The sequence below is a fragment of the Alligator sinensis genome, unplaced genomic scaffold (genome assembly GCF_000455745.1).
Source record: "Alligator sinensis unplaced genomic scaffold, ASM45574v1 scaffold1376_1, whole genome shotgun sequence".
Lineage (NCBI taxonomy): Eukaryota > Metazoa > Chordata > Crocodylia > Alligatoridae > Alligator > Alligator sinensis.
The window spans coordinates 16,434-35,473 of NW_005843543.1; the positions used below are offsets into that span (position 1 = coordinate 16,434).

At 43.3% G+C, this 19,040-nt stretch overlaps 1 protein-coding gene across 7 annotated transcripts in view; it reads left to right on the plus strand.

The window, feature by feature from the left end:
- KATNAL2 (katanin catalytic subunit A1 like 2) overlaps positions 1-19,040 on the plus strand; it is a 49,667-nt gene that overhangs the window by 16,404 nt on the left and 14,223 nt on the right. For 3 of the 7 annotated variants that reach the window (XM_006038923.3, XM_025195514.1, XM_025195515.1), the window contains exons 3-12: positions 1,798-1,964; positions 5,574-5,616; positions 6,086-6,215; positions 7,378-7,476; positions 8,081-8,179; positions 9,068-9,145; positions 11,502-11,600; positions 12,274-12,337; positions 13,023-13,141; positions 16,507-16,598. In XM_006038923.3, the coding sequence (XP_006038985.1) occupies positions 1,798-1,964; positions 5,574-5,616; positions 6,086-6,215; positions 7,378-7,476; positions 8,081-8,179; positions 9,068-9,145; positions 11,502-11,600; positions 12,274-12,337; positions 13,023-13,141; positions 16,507-16,598 (990 nt within the window). The remainder of the gene's footprint in view (positions 1-1,797; positions 1,965-5,573; positions 5,617-6,085; positions 6,216-7,377; positions 7,477-8,080; positions 8,180-9,067; positions 9,146-11,501; positions 11,601-12,273; positions 12,338-13,022; positions 13,142-16,506; positions 16,599-19,040) is intronic. The other 4 variants (XM_006038925.3, XM_006038924.3, XM_006038926.3 and 1 more) reach the window with 4 other exon arrangements.

Genomic DNA, 19,040 nt, shown 5'->3' on the forward strand with positions numbered 1-19,040 from the left:
CGCCCCGCCCTGCTGCTCCCTTCTGCTGCCAGTTTCTGTGGCCGCTGCAACCCGGCCCATCCACCCCACACCCATTGCTGGGGGTGCCAGACTGAGTGGGTGGGCAGGGTCTCCATGGAGATTGGACAGGACCTGCATAATCAGGGCATGTGGCAGGGCGGATGTGATGGGACTGAGGGCGGGCGAGGAGTGGTGTCCAGGAGTGGGACGGGTAGGCGGGGCTGGGATCGTGAGGTGGTGACAACGTGGGGCTGGTGCCCAGGACAGAGCCATGATCTCCCTGCACACCCTTGTAACAGCCCCTGATTCTGCAGGCTGTACAGTTTTGGGGCAGGGGCATGCTGGGAGTGGTCCGTGGTTCGGCCTGGGCCCTGGCCTCAGGCTGTCACCACCCTGTGATCCTGGCCCTGGCCTCAGCCCTGCCTGCCCATCTGCTCCTGGATGCCACTCCCTGCTGCCCATGGACCCATCCCCTCCACCTGGATGTGCACCCTGCCTGCATGGGTCCTGGCCATTCTGGATTGCTGGTTGGTGACAGCGTAGGACTGGGGTCCGGGGCAGAGCCACAATCCACTTCCTGCACACCCTGCCTGTGGAACCGGTGCCCATCGTGGGCATGCATGGAACAGACCACAGCTCTGCCCTGGGCCCTGGCCCCGCACTGTCAGTGCTCCATGATGTCAGCCCTGCCTGCCCACAGCCCCATCCAAGCACAAGGTAGAACCACTTAAGCAGTTTTGGTGAGCTGTTGCTGGGGCAGGGGAAGTGGTGCTGACCTAGCTTGTGACACCTCACCAAACCTCCCTAAGTGGCCCTTCAGCCCAAATAATTGCCCAGCCCTGGTTTAGACACTGGAGTTCAAAATATGAACAACAATAACCTTACTATCCTAGAAATCTGGAATAAGGAGAACTGCTGTCTGAGGAATTAAAAATGTTAATATTTATGTAAATGGGTGAGAATAACAGGAGAGGCTGGGGCTGAGTTAACATCAGGTATAGCAGCATTGAATTTCCAGATTAAAAGCTGTTTTCCTGCATGAGAAGATTTGGACACACACAAGTTTCCAGAGGCTGAAGAAATGTTTTGTATGAAAGCATAACAATAGAGGGGAATAAGCTGGGGTTAGGGATTTTGAAATCTTTGTTCCTACTCTCACCAACTTCCTAAGTAGTTTAGAACAAGTAATTAGGTTAAATTTTCATACTGTTTGGCCCTCCATTTTCTGGTGTAATTTACAGATGCACTAAATCACCACCTTCATTCCTAAATCTGTTTGAATGGTAGATAACAGGTTTGTTCTGCAGCCTCTGTGGGCATCATTTATATTTGAAATGAGGGAGTTTGAGAATGTAGGTTCAAGTATTAGCACCAACATTTCATTTTCTGGTTGTAAAAATACAAGAGCAAATTTGCACTGACACCAAACCAGACTGGAAGACATCCCTTTTGAATATTTACCCCTTTATCTTTGATGGCCTGATAACAATCTCAGCTATACCAGTGTAAATCTTGTATAATCAGGAACTCATTTAAATGTCATTTCCCTGGGTACCAACTTAGGGCATGAGAATGGCAGCTCCCCCTGCTGCCCTGACCACTGCTCCTGGCCAAGGCACAAAGCTTCCTAGTTCCACCTCTACATGGATGAAAAGTGATTATGGTTGCTAGTGTTTATTAGTCATGCAGCACAGGCTACAGTTTGAACTGTAAGAGATTTGTTTCCAACTTTTCACTCAAAAAATTATAACATCATGACATTCAGCTTTATTTTCTTTGTTCTTCTGAAAATACTAGGTATATTGATGCTGCAAATGCTTTGGAACAAGAAACCAAATTAGGTTTACACGGCTTTGAAGTTTGTGACAACGTTGATCTTGAGACTATTTTGATGGAATATGAAAGCTATTACTATGTCAAATTCCAAAAATACCCTAAAATTACCAAAAAGATCCAAGACACTGGTATGTAGCTGTGTTCCAGAAAGAAAGCTTTTTAACTTTCATTTTTTGTCATTCTTAAACTATATATATATGTTTTGTATATGAAAGAGGCAAGGGTGATATCTGGTATTGGACTACCTATGTAATTGGGATAAAGTTTGACAAACTTTCAAATGCAAGACATTTTTCATCAGGTCTGTCTATGAAACACACTTTTTAAACTTCTCCGTGTTTAATCTTGCTTCCACCAGGCCCAAGTTTTCAAATTGTTATAGAGCTAGAGGTCAAGTGGTTAGAGTACCAAACTAGGCACTGAGAGACCTGGGGAATGTTCCTTCTTCTGCCTGCCCTTCTCTGAAGTGATGGTACAAGCTGCTCAGGGAAGCTATGGAATCTCCTCTCACTTGCTGATAGTTTTCAAGGGGAGGTTGAAAAGGCATCTGTCTGGGGTGATTTAGGAACAGCTTATCCTGTATCTGTGCAGGGGTTGGAGCAGGTGATCTTCCCTTTCAACCCTGTATTTCTATGATATTTAATAGGAGCAATGATGTTTATGCATCTTCCAGGTGATCTTCCCTTTCAACCCTGTATTTTTATGATTTTTAATAGGAGCAATGATGTTTATGCATCTTCCTAAAACTGCTTTGATATCTACTTATAGCAACATAGACATACATGGTGCTTTACCCTGCATGCTACATGCCAGATACACAACAAGCCATTGCTTCAAAGGGCTTGGAATCCACAGGAACAAGCAAAAGCAGGACAGAATGAGACGTGTCAGAACCGAGGCATGTTTGAGGTGATGCTGAGAGCTTGATTGCTGTTGAAGTGGGATGCAGCAGGTTCACTTACAGGGGGTGACAAGAAGCATGATAAAAGAAAAGGCAGAGTTATGAAGATGTGAATGAGACACTGATTTCTCCATATCTCTGCCTTTTAATACATGAAACTAATTGTTAGGGAAGGAGCTAAGTGAGAAGGAAATGCTGCCAAGCCACTTCAGTTGTTTCAAAAGCCTGTGGGGAACTGTGAAGGTCCCAGGTAAATGGGACACCACTGAAGCATATAAGTGTTACTATTTTTATATGGATAAAATGCTTTTGAAAACCACCAGTTGTTCTGACATTCACTGTGATGGAAATTTTGTAAAAGATCAGAACTGGCTGGAAGCAAATGTTATCTGCATGAGAGCAAGATGTACAGCCAGGGTCTTGTGCTTTGGCATCAGAAAAGAAAAAGAATCCTCCATTTGCATAAATAGAAGAATTAATTATAAATCAAGCAGGGCCACAGTTCCTGTTACAAAGCACTTGTTAAATCATGCTTAGGGCTGCATTCTGATACCCGTACTGATCCAGAGTAGGCCTTTGACCCAGAAGACTAAGCAAGAATCCAGGTATCCAAATTCAAGCAGGTGACCCTTAAAACCCCCTCCTAACCTCTGTTGTGTTGAATTTTTACCAGGAAGGATCACTAGGCACCCAGAGTTCTGCTGCTGCACAAGTGCAGAAGCACTGCTGTCTAGGCACCAAGCTACTCAGCCCTGCTGATGTGCCCTGTACGCCCATTTGGGATCAACGAACCAGATTTGAAGCACACCTAACTTACTAAAACTACTGCATCAACACCAGGTGCAGCAGCAGCCATGTTACAAACGACTGGGTTGGCAAGACCCCAGCCCTGCACAGTTCAGCTTCATCTGGTTTACTACATGTAGTATATATTTGTCTCGGACGGCCGGAGCCAACTCGAGGTGATTTAGAAATTACTCGGTCGTTTGGGCGGGCAGGTGAATGGAGAGGCAGACACAGCTTATTGGTTGCAAAAACTTTACTTACGCCGCCTGTAGCCACGACGCAGGTGGTCCGGTCGTTTGAACAACTATGTCAGTTGTTCCAGCTGGCAAGGCTCAGGCCAATTAATCCGTCCACAAATTAAGCCAGCGGGGAAAGGGTACATCGGGGTTTGTGGTCGGCAACGGGGAGAAGAATCGATAGGTGATCAGTCTATCGATCAGCTCAGCCGCAAGTCAGATCTCTTTAGAGGCACTCTGCAGCATGCTCAAAGTTCTCCGACTTGGGCGGAAGTCGCACGAAATTTTAAACGGCTAGCAAGCCAATTACTAGCCGCCACGTAGGAATAATTTAGAACTGGCCAATAGCGGAACACAAATTTGCATCCAAATGGCAGGAACTCTCTTGCACCGAGGTTTTTCTGTTGCAACAAAAACCTTTTGCTGTGCAAGAGGCTCTCATGTGGCAGGGAAAATCCATCGTGGCGAGGCACCAAAATCACTGGGTTGTGACAATATTAAGTTTAAAGAAATGACACAGTGAGTGTAACTAAAGAGCCTTTAACTGCTGTCGGCCAGTTGATCAAACCAGCTAGCAAAGGGGAATTGCATAGGGGTTTACACATCCAGCAAATAAACATATTTTATACCTTCGTTATACATTGAATACCTATAGAAACCACTTACCACATGGAGGTGTACCTTATTTCACCACTTTGGTATAAGACAGGGCAGGATGGCACTTTAGAGACTAACTTGTTCAGAGAGGCATACATTTTTGTAGGCAACAGTCTATTTCTAATCAGATGCTTCTGATGAAATAGGCTGTTTCCTATTCTTTGAATGAGTTAGTCTCTGAGATGCTACCCTGCCCTGCCTTCTGCCTGACTTCAGACCAGTGCAGAGAATTACCTCTCTCTACTTTGGTATGGGTACCAATTAATTATCCCTTTATTGTTAAACCTTCTCTCATATCTCCCTATCTTTGTTGAGGATGTTACTTGATTTATCATCTTCCAGGTGCGATCTGCAAGGGCTGCAAAACTCCCTGCTCATTATTTTGGTCAAGCTAACCAGGCCTGGTACTGCCTTATTCTGGCACCTTCTAGGAAGAGAGTGGAAAGGGAAAAACTTGATTAGAAGCTGAGACCTTATTAAACTAAAGAGGAGAGAGGGCCTTTATTAAACTAAAGATGATGAGGTCCGCTAAAAGCTTAGGCCTTGTTGAGCCAAGGTTTTGCTGAAGTCTTAGCAAGAGTGTTGGGCGCAAGACTTATAGTCTATCCAGCAAACCGAGTCCACTTTCATTCAAAAACATGGCTGGAGGAAGAAGAAATGGTGGTGCCACCTGCCTTTTATAAGACAAACTTGTAGCCAAAATGCTTGCCATGAAAGTAGGAAGTGGTGTCAAGTCCTTAATCAACCTGATGGGGCTCAAATCCACATCTCTCACTTCTGACAAGAGTTCCCTGGCCTCTGGGATAGACTGGGTTGGTAGCCCTTTCCCACCCTTGAAGCTGGGCCACTGAGCAGCAAAGAAGGTAAGATGAATTGGGCCAGATAGGAAGAGCAAGAGTGAGCACGACTCTCCAGTCCAGTGAATAGTGCACTTTCCTGGTTTCAGACTGCTCCTAAGGATGTTTTGTACATGTTACAGAAAGGGAAAACTAAAGAGTCCTGCATAAACAGTCCTGAAAGGCTTTTCACATAGGGCCTTCCAAAATCACTAGGTTTGTACAAAAATGTTTTTAAAATGAAGTTTATCAAACGGTCCTTCTCTCCTGACCATGGCATTCCTCTCCTAATATCTTATTTCAACATTTATTTTGCCATAGCAGAAAATAAGCAGCAGCTAAGAAATGGAGGGAGACCACGAAGGTAAGAGAAATGTCACTTGGCTTGAACACAGGGTAGAATGTTTTTCCCAAAGAGTAATATCCATTTAGTTATGTGATGCTCTGAAAATATGTAGCTAATGTAAAGCTGTGCTTAGCATAAAATCATGCTGCAAACTAAATGGTGAGATCTTAGCATCTTGTTTTAAAACTGAACAGAATTCTTGCTCAGACTGTGTGCTGTTTTCCAAACTGATATGTGGAGAGTTTGCTAATGTTTCTGAAAAATCCCCTCGTTGTTGCACATAAAGTGTTACGGTGGGATTTTAAAAAGCACTCTGCATTGAACTCTGCTTCCATTGAGATCAATTCATAAGTTCAGTGGGAGCAAAGTTTGGTCAACAGTGTGCTTTTTTGAAAATCCCAACTTTGAATCTTTCAATATTTAGAGACCTGTTGGCAAGAAAATGAGAAATTAAAATTCATATCCTGAAAGGCTTTTTATATCCTAGGACAGCAAGTAGCTCTTCTCATAATCTCCCTAGGATCAACCATCATCAAACAGTGCAGCGGCCATTATCAAAAACTTCATCTGGAAGGACAGCTGAGCCTAAACCGTCTAGCAAGAATACCCCCAAACAGGTTCAAGTGTATTCTACCCTAACTGTTACAGTTGCCATTGATATCGATTCTAGTTTGGACTGTAAATCAGTCAGTAAATGACGAGAAAACATTTGGGGCTTTCTTATCAAGAGTTTCACCAATTGTGTAAATTAAATGTAACCTCTATAAGCTTCTAGTGGGAAAAGCAGTCTGGGTAGGAAGGTGGGAAAGAGGCACAGAGAGGAAATGAAAGAAGACAGTATGTCATTTGAGGCCTGATGCAGCACCCACCTAAGTCAAAATTTCATTAATTCTAGGTTTAAGGATTTGTTATATGGTGCCAGACAGAATGAAGATTACAGACCAAGGAAGAACAAATAGGATGTCCAGCCTCAGCCACAGGCACATTCATGTAATCCAGTCTCATGCATCTGATTGTGGGATGTAATTTATTACCACAGTTTTCTGCTCTGTGAAGCTGGTCTGAGAGTACGGGCTCCTGGGCTCATTGCTTTGTTACTCACATTGCATGAAGGTGAATTAAGCTGCAGAGAGCAGAAACAGCAGGCTTCCGGCCCGTCAGAACAAGCCAGTTTGGTACCTTTCATAATCTTTGGGCACTGAAGAAATGTCTGAGAGCTGTTTCTTTACTTAAAAATCCTTGTATACATGTCTGTGCCGAGGCTGGATCTCTGGCCGCTTCTACGTTTTTTATCAATAAAGCTTCAAAGACAACTTCAGTAGCAGTCTTCAGTAATAGGGGTAACTGAAAACCCTAAAATGTCCCTAAATTGCATTTAAGCAGACACACTGAGTATTCTGCCTCTATTCCTAGTCACAACCATTATTCCTATTGTATTCCGGTGCTCAGTTCATGGTGGGCGTAAAGGTTTCTTCTTATTACTAAGTACAGTAGTATGCACTTTTTTCCTTACTATACAGAAAATTTTTTGCCCAGGAAATGAATAAATATTGAGTGCCAGAACTGTGGTTGTTTTCATTGCTTTCAGCAGTCAGATGAACTGAGGTTTAAAGGAGTCCATTGTAATGTCCTGTGTTAGCGCACAAACATATATTCCATTGAATTGGCAAAAATAATAACCAATCAGCTGGGACAAGTAATCATCTGGGCATGTGTGAAGAATGATGTCTAAAATTCATCTGCTTGACAACACATATTTTAAATTTGCTTGTTCGTTAGGAGAATGACCATACACTTACTCTGGAGCAATCTGATTTTGGCTTAAACATATCTTCAATCAACAGAAGTGGTGGAGGAGAGAGCAGTCATCCAAAGAGGGTTGGTAGAAAATATATATATAAAATACATCTGTGAGTTGTTGCGGGAATGTGTATGACTAAAAGACACTGAAGCTGTAAGCAAAAGACTGACACGAGCCTCTTTTGTACATGTTTATATAAAATACTGCTGTTGAGGGACTATCTGAGTGCTTCACTATATGTACTTTGGATGGTAACTTTAATCCTTGCTCCATTTTGGCAATGTGAGTGGACTCTGCTTAGAAACAATATTTAAAATAGGCTAGACAAGCAAGAGTGCATATTTCAGAGCCCCCTCTGCATAGCAGAAATGAAACCTGGATGTAGAATCTTTTTACATTGCTTGAAAATAGTGTGGATAGATGGTTTTGTACTTAAAGCATGGCACTGAACGGTAGGAGAGCTGGTTTCTTTTGCCACAGCTTCAGCTGATTTCATGTGTGACTGGCAGCAAGCTTTCTTGGCCAAACTCTGCCCTCAGTTATGCCTGTTGCCTTTTGTAGGTGTAGAACTGTTTTCCTGCTAAGCTTGCTTTATTTTCTGTAATTCCTGATGATTTAACCTGTAGAATGAACCTGTTTAAGAGTTATTAAAGCTTATGACATTGCCCCTCTTTCCTTAAGGGCCAAATAATTGACTTCCGTGGGATGATTCAAGATGCCATCAAAGGATCATCAAATGAAATAGCCTTAAACAGCCTTAACTATGATCCAGATCCTTCTGTAAGTGCTTATGTTCCCATCAGACCAAGTGAACTTTAACTGTTCATTGAAGTATACAACTGGGAACAAAACTAAAGCAAAATGCCATAATAATATTGTCCTGGCTTTTGGTACTAAAGACTGGTTTGGACTTCTAGTGTGGCTTATTTCCTTGTAGGGTGGACACTGACACTTAATATAAGCCTAATTTGTTCACAGTTATGTACTCCCTGAATGGAGCATACAAATTGTATAATAAAGTTTGCATACATAGCTGAACTGCCATAGCTCCAAAGAATAACTCTGGGTAAAATCCTGGTACCACCGAAGTCACTGGGCACTTGTCATTCACTTTAGTGGGAACACACTATCCCCCTCTGTCTTCAGGATACGGGCAGGAGTCTCCTCTCTCACTGAATTTGTCAAGATGCTGCCGTCTGTCAGCTCTTCCTTGAGCATACTTTAAATATTTGGAGTAGAGATCCGCAGTCAAGGTCACCACTCCCTACCACAAGCCAGCACTGATAGCAGAATCAGGCCTTCTCACCCAGTGCCTGCCTGTCTGTACTATTATGCTTGAAAGGAACATCTTCCTTTAAAACAACACACAAGGTAATATGATAACAGTTGTTTAAATTCCTGGTTCACATACCTCTAATTCATGTAGGTCTGATTCTGCTATGCAGATGCTGAGATTGGTAGAGCTACTTGTGGAGTACGGGACTGATTTACTGTGAGTAAGGCTGGCAGAGTCTGGCCCTCAGCCCAGTAAGACTTGGGACTATGGCTTAACCCTTACCATAAAGAGATGAGGGCATCTCCGAACTTTAGCACTTTTCCTGCAGTGTATCTTTTTTGAGACAGTTTTATAATTTGTATAAACAATTTTTTATGCTCTTATGTTTTTAGGAGCGATTATTAAAACCTCTGAGTGCTTTCATTGGCATGACTGGTGAGATGAGAGAACTTGCAACGGTCATAAGCAGAGTAAGATTGGATCTTCATTTCAGTGGTTTGGAGAGCCTGGGTTCTGTGGTTGTCTGAGAATGCTGGCAGTTTCTTTTTGCTGGCATTGAAAGTGCTAATTCTCGAAGGCACTGGACCAAGTTTTTTTCCTGCGGCAGCACCATTAAAGTTACATTAGGAATAAATTAAGCCCAGTACATTTTCCCATCCTTGCATGTAGTATTACAGATTTTTTCCTGACCAGGAGCACAAAGAAGTAATTTAAATTGCTCCCCTTCCCATAGGGACATATTGCTGTTTATAATATAGGAGCTGTACCAGCCAGACCAGCACTGCTTTCCTTTTTGCCTTTCCTATGAAAACTGTACATTAGTTATCTACACAGGGAAGCTGCATGTTACCTGAGATGGCTGATTAAGGGCCTAATTCAGCTATAGGGCCCCAAGTAGGTCCTGATCTTTTTTTATCTTGCATACGTGGTAAGGTCCTTGGTGAATCGGGGTCTAAATGAACAGGGTCTTCCTTGAAGGAAAAATTAAATGCCAATATACTGTGCTTAGTTGTAGATGTTTTTGCCTCTCATTAAAACTTGTCTGGTAATATGAACAGAGTACCAAGACAGAGAATGGTCAGTGATTATCTGAGGCAAAAAGCAATATTTCTAAGATGCACTTGAATCCTTTTAGTAATGAAATTACTGGAGGAACAAGTCAAATGCAAGGAGTATGGTTACCATCTCTGCTTAGGATTACCTGCAAGTCCACCCTCAAGCAGACTGCCTTCTAAGTGGGAAAAGCACTTAAACCCATTTACTTGAGTCTCTTTTGCTCAGTCCATATTTTCTGCCAGGTCCAGTCCTGAGTGTTGGACTTTATCCTGAAAGCCCACTGTGGTTATGAGATTGCCTGTTACTTTATGTCTTGTCAAGGATGTTTAAATGAGCTGGGAGACTGGCTGTCCAAGCTTAGAGCTGAGCAACTGCACTGCTTCCTGAGTCAAAGGTCCTTGTCTAAGGCATGTGGGCAACCTGTGGCATGAATGTCACAAGTGGCATGGGTAGCCTCTGTATGTGACATGTGGCAGAATGGGGTGGGGACAGGCAGCACAGTGGCAGATAGGGCAGGGAGCAGAAAGCAGAGCAGCAGATGGGACAGGAGAAGGGATTGGAATGGTACTCGTGGAGGGTATGGGGCTAATTTGTGGCACACATGCCAAAAAGGTTGGCCCTCACTGGTTTTAGGGATCATTCCAATGATCTGCCCTGTAGGGACTGAGTCTAGCAAGTTTGTGAGCTGGAGTCAGAGTAGCTTTCTTCATGTAGGTTTTGGCTGATTTTTATTTTTATGAAGCTCTTGACAAAATAACATGGCTGTAGTCACTCCTGGCAGGAACAGCAGGAGCAGCAGTTTTTAGATGATTTTTATGGTGTGTTTTTATACTTTACTAATATGTGCCTAATTGTGATGGCTGTGTGTGTCCAGTAAATCAATAAAATGAATGACACATGGTAACTGGTCCACTAGAGAGTCTACTTTAGTGTTGGAAAGTCTTCTAGAAGTCTCTGTTTAGCATCATAAATCAGGTTCAGCTGAAGTTGCTGTTCACAGAAAGGAAAGTGTGATCTATTAATTGTTATAAATAATTTTTCTAAATGTATTCAATGAAATATTTTCCTGGAGCATACACCTCTCATTCTAGTCAGTGGGGACCTTTCTTCATTTTATCTGAGAGTACAGTTTAGCCGTCAAATTATAATAGAGTATAAATCTAATTTTTACACAACAGCTGCCCTGTTGAGTACATTTAGTTGGGTGAATACCGCAGGGGACAGGACAATTGTAGTCCCTCTTTTAGAGGGTGGGACAGGATGGCACCTTAGACTAACTGGTTTAGAGGCAACAACCTACTTCACAAAACCCTCACCTAGGCAGGTTATTCCATCATTCTCCATTCTGGAGTTTCTTAATCCTTCCTTTGAACTATGTGATGCAGGCTACTTTTAAGGAGATGGACCATTGGTCTGGTCAATTATAGCGGTTTTTTGCTATCTTTGAAGCCAATGGCAAAACTTCCCCAGGCTTCATTGAGATCAGGCCATAATCAATGTCTTCTCTAGGAATTATTTTTGTGTATGTCTCATGGTAAACCAAGGATTTACAGTATGTTCATAATTAATGTCTTCTCTAGGAATTATTTTTGTGTACGTCTCATGGTAAACCAAGGATTTACAGTATGTGTGGTTTGAATTAAACAGTCTCATTTAATATCACTGTAACTTTACATCCTGGTATAAACGGACTGTTTCGCTACTTCAGTGTTTATTATAGTTTTAGAGGAGAACATTATTTCTACTAAAAAGATCAAATATGTGTTGCAGGACATTTATCTCCATAATCCAAACATAAAGTGGGATGACATTATTGGACTTGATGCAGCCAAGCAGTTAGTCAAGGAAGCAGTTGTGTATCCTATAAGGGTAAGGCCCTAAATAGTTCGAGAAAACCAATGCTGGGCATCATCCTACATGTTGTTATGGTTAGAATGTCACCAGCTAGTTAACATGTTTCTTGCAAATAGAGAACCATTGCACAGTTCTTACTGTATCTATCCTGTTCTGAATGCAGTTCCTATTCAGCAAATGGAATTTAAATAGACAGTGACCTATAGCGTCTCACATAAGAAGGCTCTGCAGTATGCTGGATTGGAAAAGGCCAGTTCTTCTGTCACACAATCATGGTAAAATAGAGCTGGAAGGGAACTCAAGATGTCATGTAGTACAATCCCCACCCCGGTCAGGGCAGGATTGTCTAAACCTTCCCAGACTTATCCCCACTCCTTATTCTGTAGGAATTGTCTCTAAATAAAAGCGGCTGGATTGGGCATGGATCATGCTACAGGATAATGATTTATGGATGAGACTAGCCAACCTCGTGCATTGTATCAAAATAAAACATAAAATTCATATAACACCTTTTAAATGTAAATGTCCCTTTTTATTGATAATTCAGGTCAATTTTTTTATATAGTTCTATTTTTCTCTTTCAGCTTATTGATTTTCCTGAATAAACCAGAAAATATTGCCTCAAAAATAATGTTTGATATAGAGTGTGCATATTTGAATTACTTGAATTACTTTTTAATCTCTACAGTATCCACAGCTGTTTACAGGGATTCTCTCCCCGTGGAAAGGATTATTACTGTATGGACCTCCAGGTAGATACAGCTATAGACTATATGATTAGTTGTACATCACTACTTTTGTTTTTAGCCAAACAGAAGAATCATCTGCAGAGGATGGTAAACTGTTTTTAGAGGTTTATGCTAATTTCATTTGATTTTTTTGTGGAGGTGTGAATTGAAGTGAGAGGATAGCCTACTGGTAGACCACTCCTTCGATCTGTTTCTCAGTGCACAGAGTTCCCCACTTATGTGCACAGCCTGAGAATATTGCTGTGCCTAAATCCCCCAGCCAGCATTCCTGACCATGGGTGATCAGAGCAGTGATGTGCTTCAAATATCATCACTGCTGTGGCTTCATTTGTCTGTAGTTGCCAGCAGTGCATATTTGATGCATCTTTTAATGTCAGTCCCAGCCAACCTGGCTCAGATGGTCCCTTCCTGGGAACTGTGGTATTTACTTGCCACAACACAGTCTGTTGTTGTGCTTTGTTCATTTAAAAAAAAAAAATCAGGAAGAAGGCAAATGAAGAATCCACCTGTTAGTGGTGTTGTGCCTTGAGGTCCTATTCCTTGTGTTTCTCCAGATAGTCCTGATTAGTCTTTTTGGGGTTTTTTTTTTTTTTTACTATCAGTGTTCACTTTTGACTAATAAGTTGATGAAGGGAATTACTCAAATGCTTACATATGCTTAGAGTGAATTTCTTCATTGTGTTTGTAGGTACTGGGAAGACTTTGCTGGCTAAGGCTGTTGCCACTGAATGCAACACAACTTTCTTCAACATTTCAGCCTCCACCATTGTCAGCAAGTGGAGGGGCGATTCAGAAAAACTTGTCCGGGTAAGAATTATGCTCTAACAGGCAGCCGGAGAGTAGCAGTTTTATAACGGGGTGAACAAAACCGAGAGACAGGAACTGATGAGTATTTCTCGTATGTTGATACCCTCTGCAGTCTTGGGCAAGTCATTTCACTCTTCACTCATTTCCCTTTCTGTAAAATAAGAATACATATTATTTCTATTAAGATACCATGTTGGTCAAGTTCCTGCTGTGTTGTTTCAGCTCAGTAATACATGACTTCCCAAAGCTGTCAAAGATTTTTGATTTATTGAGTCATCAGCAGGCAAACTAAATCCTGAGAACAACTGAAAGTTCCTGCTAGATTAGAAGAAATGCAAGAATCTAGAACTCTTGGTTCCAAAATGATACTTTTTATTAGACTGACTGAGAAATTGCAAAAAAAAAAAAATATTTTTATGCAACTTTTTTTGCAGTTTCTCAGTTGATCTAATAAAAAGTACCATTTTGGAACCAAGAGTTCTAGGTTTTTGCATTTCTTTTTGTCTCAGATCAACATGGCTACCACATACACCCCTCCTAGATTAGAACATGTCCTCATTGCTGTGATCACTGGAGGTGCTCCACGTTGGAATGGAAGATGTCACAGTTGGTCCCAGATTTTACTTGATCTGTATAGGATAGGTGGTATGTAATTGTCAATAAAAGTGTGGTCTGCCCCAAGGCTCTTATAAGCTAACTTTAAAGATAATGTAGTCATGAGTGAATAAAAGAATGAAGAGGGGGATTAATTGAGCAATCTGGGATTCCAAAATTAGGAACTGGTAAGTCTTGCTCTAGCTGGGATTGCTTTTTAAAAGGAGCTGTGATTGTGTGCTGATTCTGTTATACTCATTTATTTTTGCCACAAAGAAGCACTTTTGCCTACTGCTTAGAGCCAAGCACTGGTGCTAGGAAATGTGGGTTTTATTCTGAATTTGCCACAACCTGTGTGATTTTTTTTCAGCAAGTAATCTAACCTCTGTGCTTCATCTATAGAATGGAGAAAATAAGGTCTGTCCTTATAAAGATATTTATGAAGCCTTTTCACTCCCTTAGATGAAAGGTGCCATAGTTACTGCAGTATGATCAAGGATCCTGGTTTTCTTTGATTAAAAAAAAAAATCACAAATTCTCTGATTAAATACCCCCAAATCCATGTATTACTGCACTTAAAATGAAACACCACTAGATAGATAGATAGATATCTGTTGAACACAATATTTTATTGATATATTTACAATTTTAGAGTAATTTGGAAGCATACCAGTGCCTCAATTGCTAGAATAAAATAAATTCTAAATACCTATATATTTTGGCGTTTGATTTTTGGGTTTTTTATCATGGAAAATCAGAGTTCCCCCTGCCCCCTTTGCTCACCAAGACACAGGTCCAGCTGCAGCTGTCCCCCCTGCTGGTTTATGGCATTGAGCAGCCCTGATATGCAGGTGCCCTACCCATGCCATTGCCCCTCACTCCCCACCCACAGCCCCCTGGCCATGCTGGTGCCCCTCATTCCCTACCCACAGCCCCCTGCCCCCACAGCCATGCTGGAGGAGGCGCCCAGCTGCTAGGGCTACAGGGTCAGGGACCTGGGTGTGCAGCCCCCTGTGCCCCACCAGCAGCACCCAAACCCCAGCTGTTACCCGTGGGAGGCGGTAGCTGCTGCAGCCCAAGTGGCGCACGTAGCCCAGCTCCCCTTCCCCTGTGGGCAGCACAGCTGGAGCAGAGCCTGTCGGGGGGAGTGGATGTGGGCTGCCTACTGCGGTTTTGGGGCTCCCCACCCTGCTGTCCTCTCCCCAGGGCCTCTGCAGTTCAGCGGGCAGAACCCAACAAAACAGGGCAGAATGGGGTGGGAAGGTTTGGTGCTGCCACTGAGAGCCCTGTGCCATGGTAGCAAGGTGTCCCCGGCCTACCTGGCAGCAGTGGGTGGCACAACTCCACACAGCCACCCCTGCTACTGCTGGGTGGGCAGGGGACACTTCACCATGGCAGAGCAGCGCTCCTGGTAGCAGCACCAAGCTTCCCTGCCCCGCTTTGCCCTGCCATGCTGGGCCCTGGTGGCACAGGGCAAGGAGGCAGCAGGGCAAGGAGCCCCAAGCCTGCAGCGGGCAGCCTACATCTGTGCACAAATCTTGGGGGCACATGCCCCCCTGCCTGGAGTGCACGCAGTGACATGGAGTTAGCCCCCCCCGCCACCCCACAGATGAGCTGCCTGTGGCTCTGTCCTGCTCCTCACCTGGGCTCTGTGGCCATGCATGCCCCCCTCCCTGGAGTGCACGCACCCCACAGATGAGCTGCCTGTGGCTCTGTCCTGCTCCTCACCTGGGCTCTGCGGCCATGCATTTTTGCCCTGGGCCTGAACCTCTAACCCCAGGCCCCACACACTGCCCCAGCTGGGTAGTTCTCCCAGCCCTGCCCAGCTCCCTCCATCCCTCCCCTAGAACCCACCCCCTAAGGCCTACCTGCAGGGAGCCGTTTGGAGCTGCTCTCCACACTGCCTGGCTGTTGTGTACGCACACATGCAAATGGTGCCCCCTGCCTGATTGCCCAGCCTGCAAGAGGAAACCTGCCGTTTCCTGTGTTTTTCTCCTTTAAAGGAGAAAATATGTGTTTTCTCCTTAAAAAGAGAAAATCCACATTTTTCTCCTTTAAAATAATAAAGCCCATGTTTTTCCTTGGCAAATGGAAAGTCCGGATCCCAGACTATGATGTTGTTTTTAAATAGTTGAAGGATGTTTCCATAAAAATATTCTATGAATATTTTTATATTTAGCTACCCTTATAAAGAAAAAATAGGTAACACGTCATCACTGCAATGGCAAATGTCACTCATTTTAACTTCCATTTTTAATCTAATTTTACCCTGTGAAGGACAGGCCATGTTTGTTTTCCTCAAAGAAGTACTTTATTTTATTAAGACAATATGGCCATTTTTGCCACAGGAGTTTCAGTGACTGTGTGTCATCCCCCCTCCCCCTCCCCCATTTAAAAAATAAATGCAACAACAGTAAAAGAAGAAAGTACTTAATCTCTGGTGATGATTTGGGATTTCCCCAGAGTCCCTTTTTGCAATTCTTATCTTTTTATCCCATTATTCTCAGCATACTTGCATAGACTTTAGGAGGAAAGATTAAAACAAAAAGACTGGATTACATAAATGTATTCTTTATCTCTCCTTTATAAACCTGAAGAATTAAGGAATGATTTTGGAACTTCTCTGCCAATCATTTTCCCAACATTTATTCTGTTTCTTTCCTAAAGGTTTTTGTGAAGTGTGCACTATTATTTAGTCTTTACATGATGACCCTAAACACCTTTGCTCAGTCTTCCTTCAGTTGTTAATATTTTTTTTCCCCTGTGAACAGGTTTTATTTGAACTTGCCCGGTACCATGCTCCTTCCACGATTTTCTTGGATGAGCTGGAGTCAGTAATGAGTCAGAGAGGAACCGCTCCTGGGTAACTGATGAGTTAGCTTGCTATCTCTTCAAAAGAATACATTTCCCTCTCTAATTCTTTTCAATAAATGCGTTTGATCGTATGCCAATTAACATTTACTAGAACACTGAGCTTATTACCGAGCAAACAAATCTTAGTACAAACAGGGCCTGAGGCTGTTCTGGTAACGTCAATAGGAGCTTGATTGGACCCACAGAAAGACCTTTAATTTAGATCGCATTGTTAGAATAACTACGTTGAGCGGTAATAGTGTAGTAATTTTCTTTTAGTTTTCAAATGTAGTTTTTCTTCAGGTCTATTCTCAATCTTAGGATCCTCGCTACATCTTATTGTTGGACAGACCGTCAGCTCATACATGTGGTGATAAGGGATAAATAAAGGAGAGAGTACCATTACTTGGAAGCAGTGTAGACAGAGGAGAGATTTACAAGGAGGAAGGAAGTGTTTGGTTCCCACTGAAACGGGTGGTCTGGAAGGAAGTGTGAAGGCAAAAGTGTGTGAAAGAGAGAAAGGGACTGACTGACTAGATGCTATGGTGACTAAGACATAGGCAGGGCTTGTAGCAGTGAGGTTGGAGGACTGTTGATGTGATGTTACTATCCATGACATGACACACCATTAAAACAGTCTAAAAAAATCAGAAAATGTGGGGAGGGAACAAAATGTATAGACACTTTTATTATATATGTAAGGTGCCTATTTGAGAGGTTTCTAGATGCCACAAATACCATGTCCTAATGTTTCCATATGCTTGTAAAATGAACACTGGATTATAAAGATACAACTCATAATCATTGGCAGTTTGTGCCCTGGTAGTATCCTTTCACAGCCCTCGTGTGGTAAGTGAGGTATCTGTGTGCATTTCTAAGAGTTTATTTGATTATCTTCATTATATGGTGATGCAGCACTACATGAGAGGATGCTTTCGAAAAAAACAAGGTATTATACCTGAATGGCAACATCTATAATCTAAGGTCTAACTGTGCTTTATTGGAGTTTTTCTGACAGGTGCTGAGCACTTCAGCTCCCAGGCTTCAATGCTTAACTACATGGTAAATAGCTTTGGTGCATTGGGTTGGGGCAGCAAAGCTTCAGTTTCCTGGCACCTTGCAAGCACAAGCTCTTAGATTCCTGGAACCTGGAAGGATGTGGGTAGTGGGGTCCTGCAGTGTTCGGTCCTTGGACCCGTACTCTTCAACATCTTCAGTGGCTTGGATGCGGGTGTGAAGCATACTCTGTCCAAGTTTGCAGACGATACTAAATTGTGGGGTGAAGTGCACACTCCGGAGGGTAGGGAATGATTGCAGGCAGACCTGGACAGGTTAGAAAAGTGGGGCAGTAGGGCTGTGCGAAATTTTGCCGGCTGTTTCAATTTGACGCTGTTTTGACTAATTTTGAGCTCGAAACAGTGAAATTGAATCGAAATGAAGGGCTTCGAAACAGCCTCGAAACAAAACGAGGCTAGTCGAAACGTTTAGAAAGTTTTGAAATGTTTCGCGTTTTGAAGCCAGCAGCAAGAGACAGGGGAGAACCAGGGCACCAGCAGGGAGCACAGCCCTGGTTCTCCCTGTCTCCTGCTGATGGAGGCTGATAACAGCACAGGGGAAGGGAACTGAGCCTGGCTCAGTACCCCTCCCCAGTGCTGTGATCTGGCAGGGGCAGGGCAGAGAGTCAGCCCATCTGGACTCACTCCCACCCCCCGCGCTGTGATTTGGTGGGGGCTGACTCCCCATACCCAGCGAAAGTCAAAACAGCATCGAAACAGCCTTTCAGTTTCGATGGAACAGAACAGAACAGCTGTTTCAAATCAAAATAAAATTCGAAACAGAACGCTGTTCCATTGAATTGTCAAAACTGAAGGTGAAACAAAATGGTGCCGTTTTGCACAGCCCTAGTGCAAAACACAATAGGATGCACAGCCCTAGTACACAATAGGATGCAGTTCAACAAGGACAAGTGCAGAGTGCTGCACGTAGGGCGCAGAAATATCCAGCACACCTACTGGCTGGGAAGTGACCCTCTCAGCAGCACAGAAGCGGAAAGGATCTCAGAGTCATAGTGGACTCTAAGATGGACATGAGTCATCAGTGTAACGAAATCATTAGATGCAGATGGATGACAAATAGAACCAAGGAGGTGATACTTCCTCTCTATGAGGCATTGGTCAGACCGCAGTTGGAGTACTGCATCCAGTTTTGGGTGCTGTACTCCAAAAAGAATTTTGATAGACTCAAGAGGGTCCAGAGGAGGGCCACTTGTAGTACAAATCCTATGAGAAGAGACTGAGGGACCTGGGCCTCTTCAGCCTCCACAAGAGAAGGCTGAGAGGTGATCCTGTGGCTGCCTACAAATTCATTAGGAGGATGCAACAAGGGATCGGAGATGCTCTGTTCACCAGGACGCCTCTTGGGGTAACAAGGAACAATGGTCACAAACTGACAG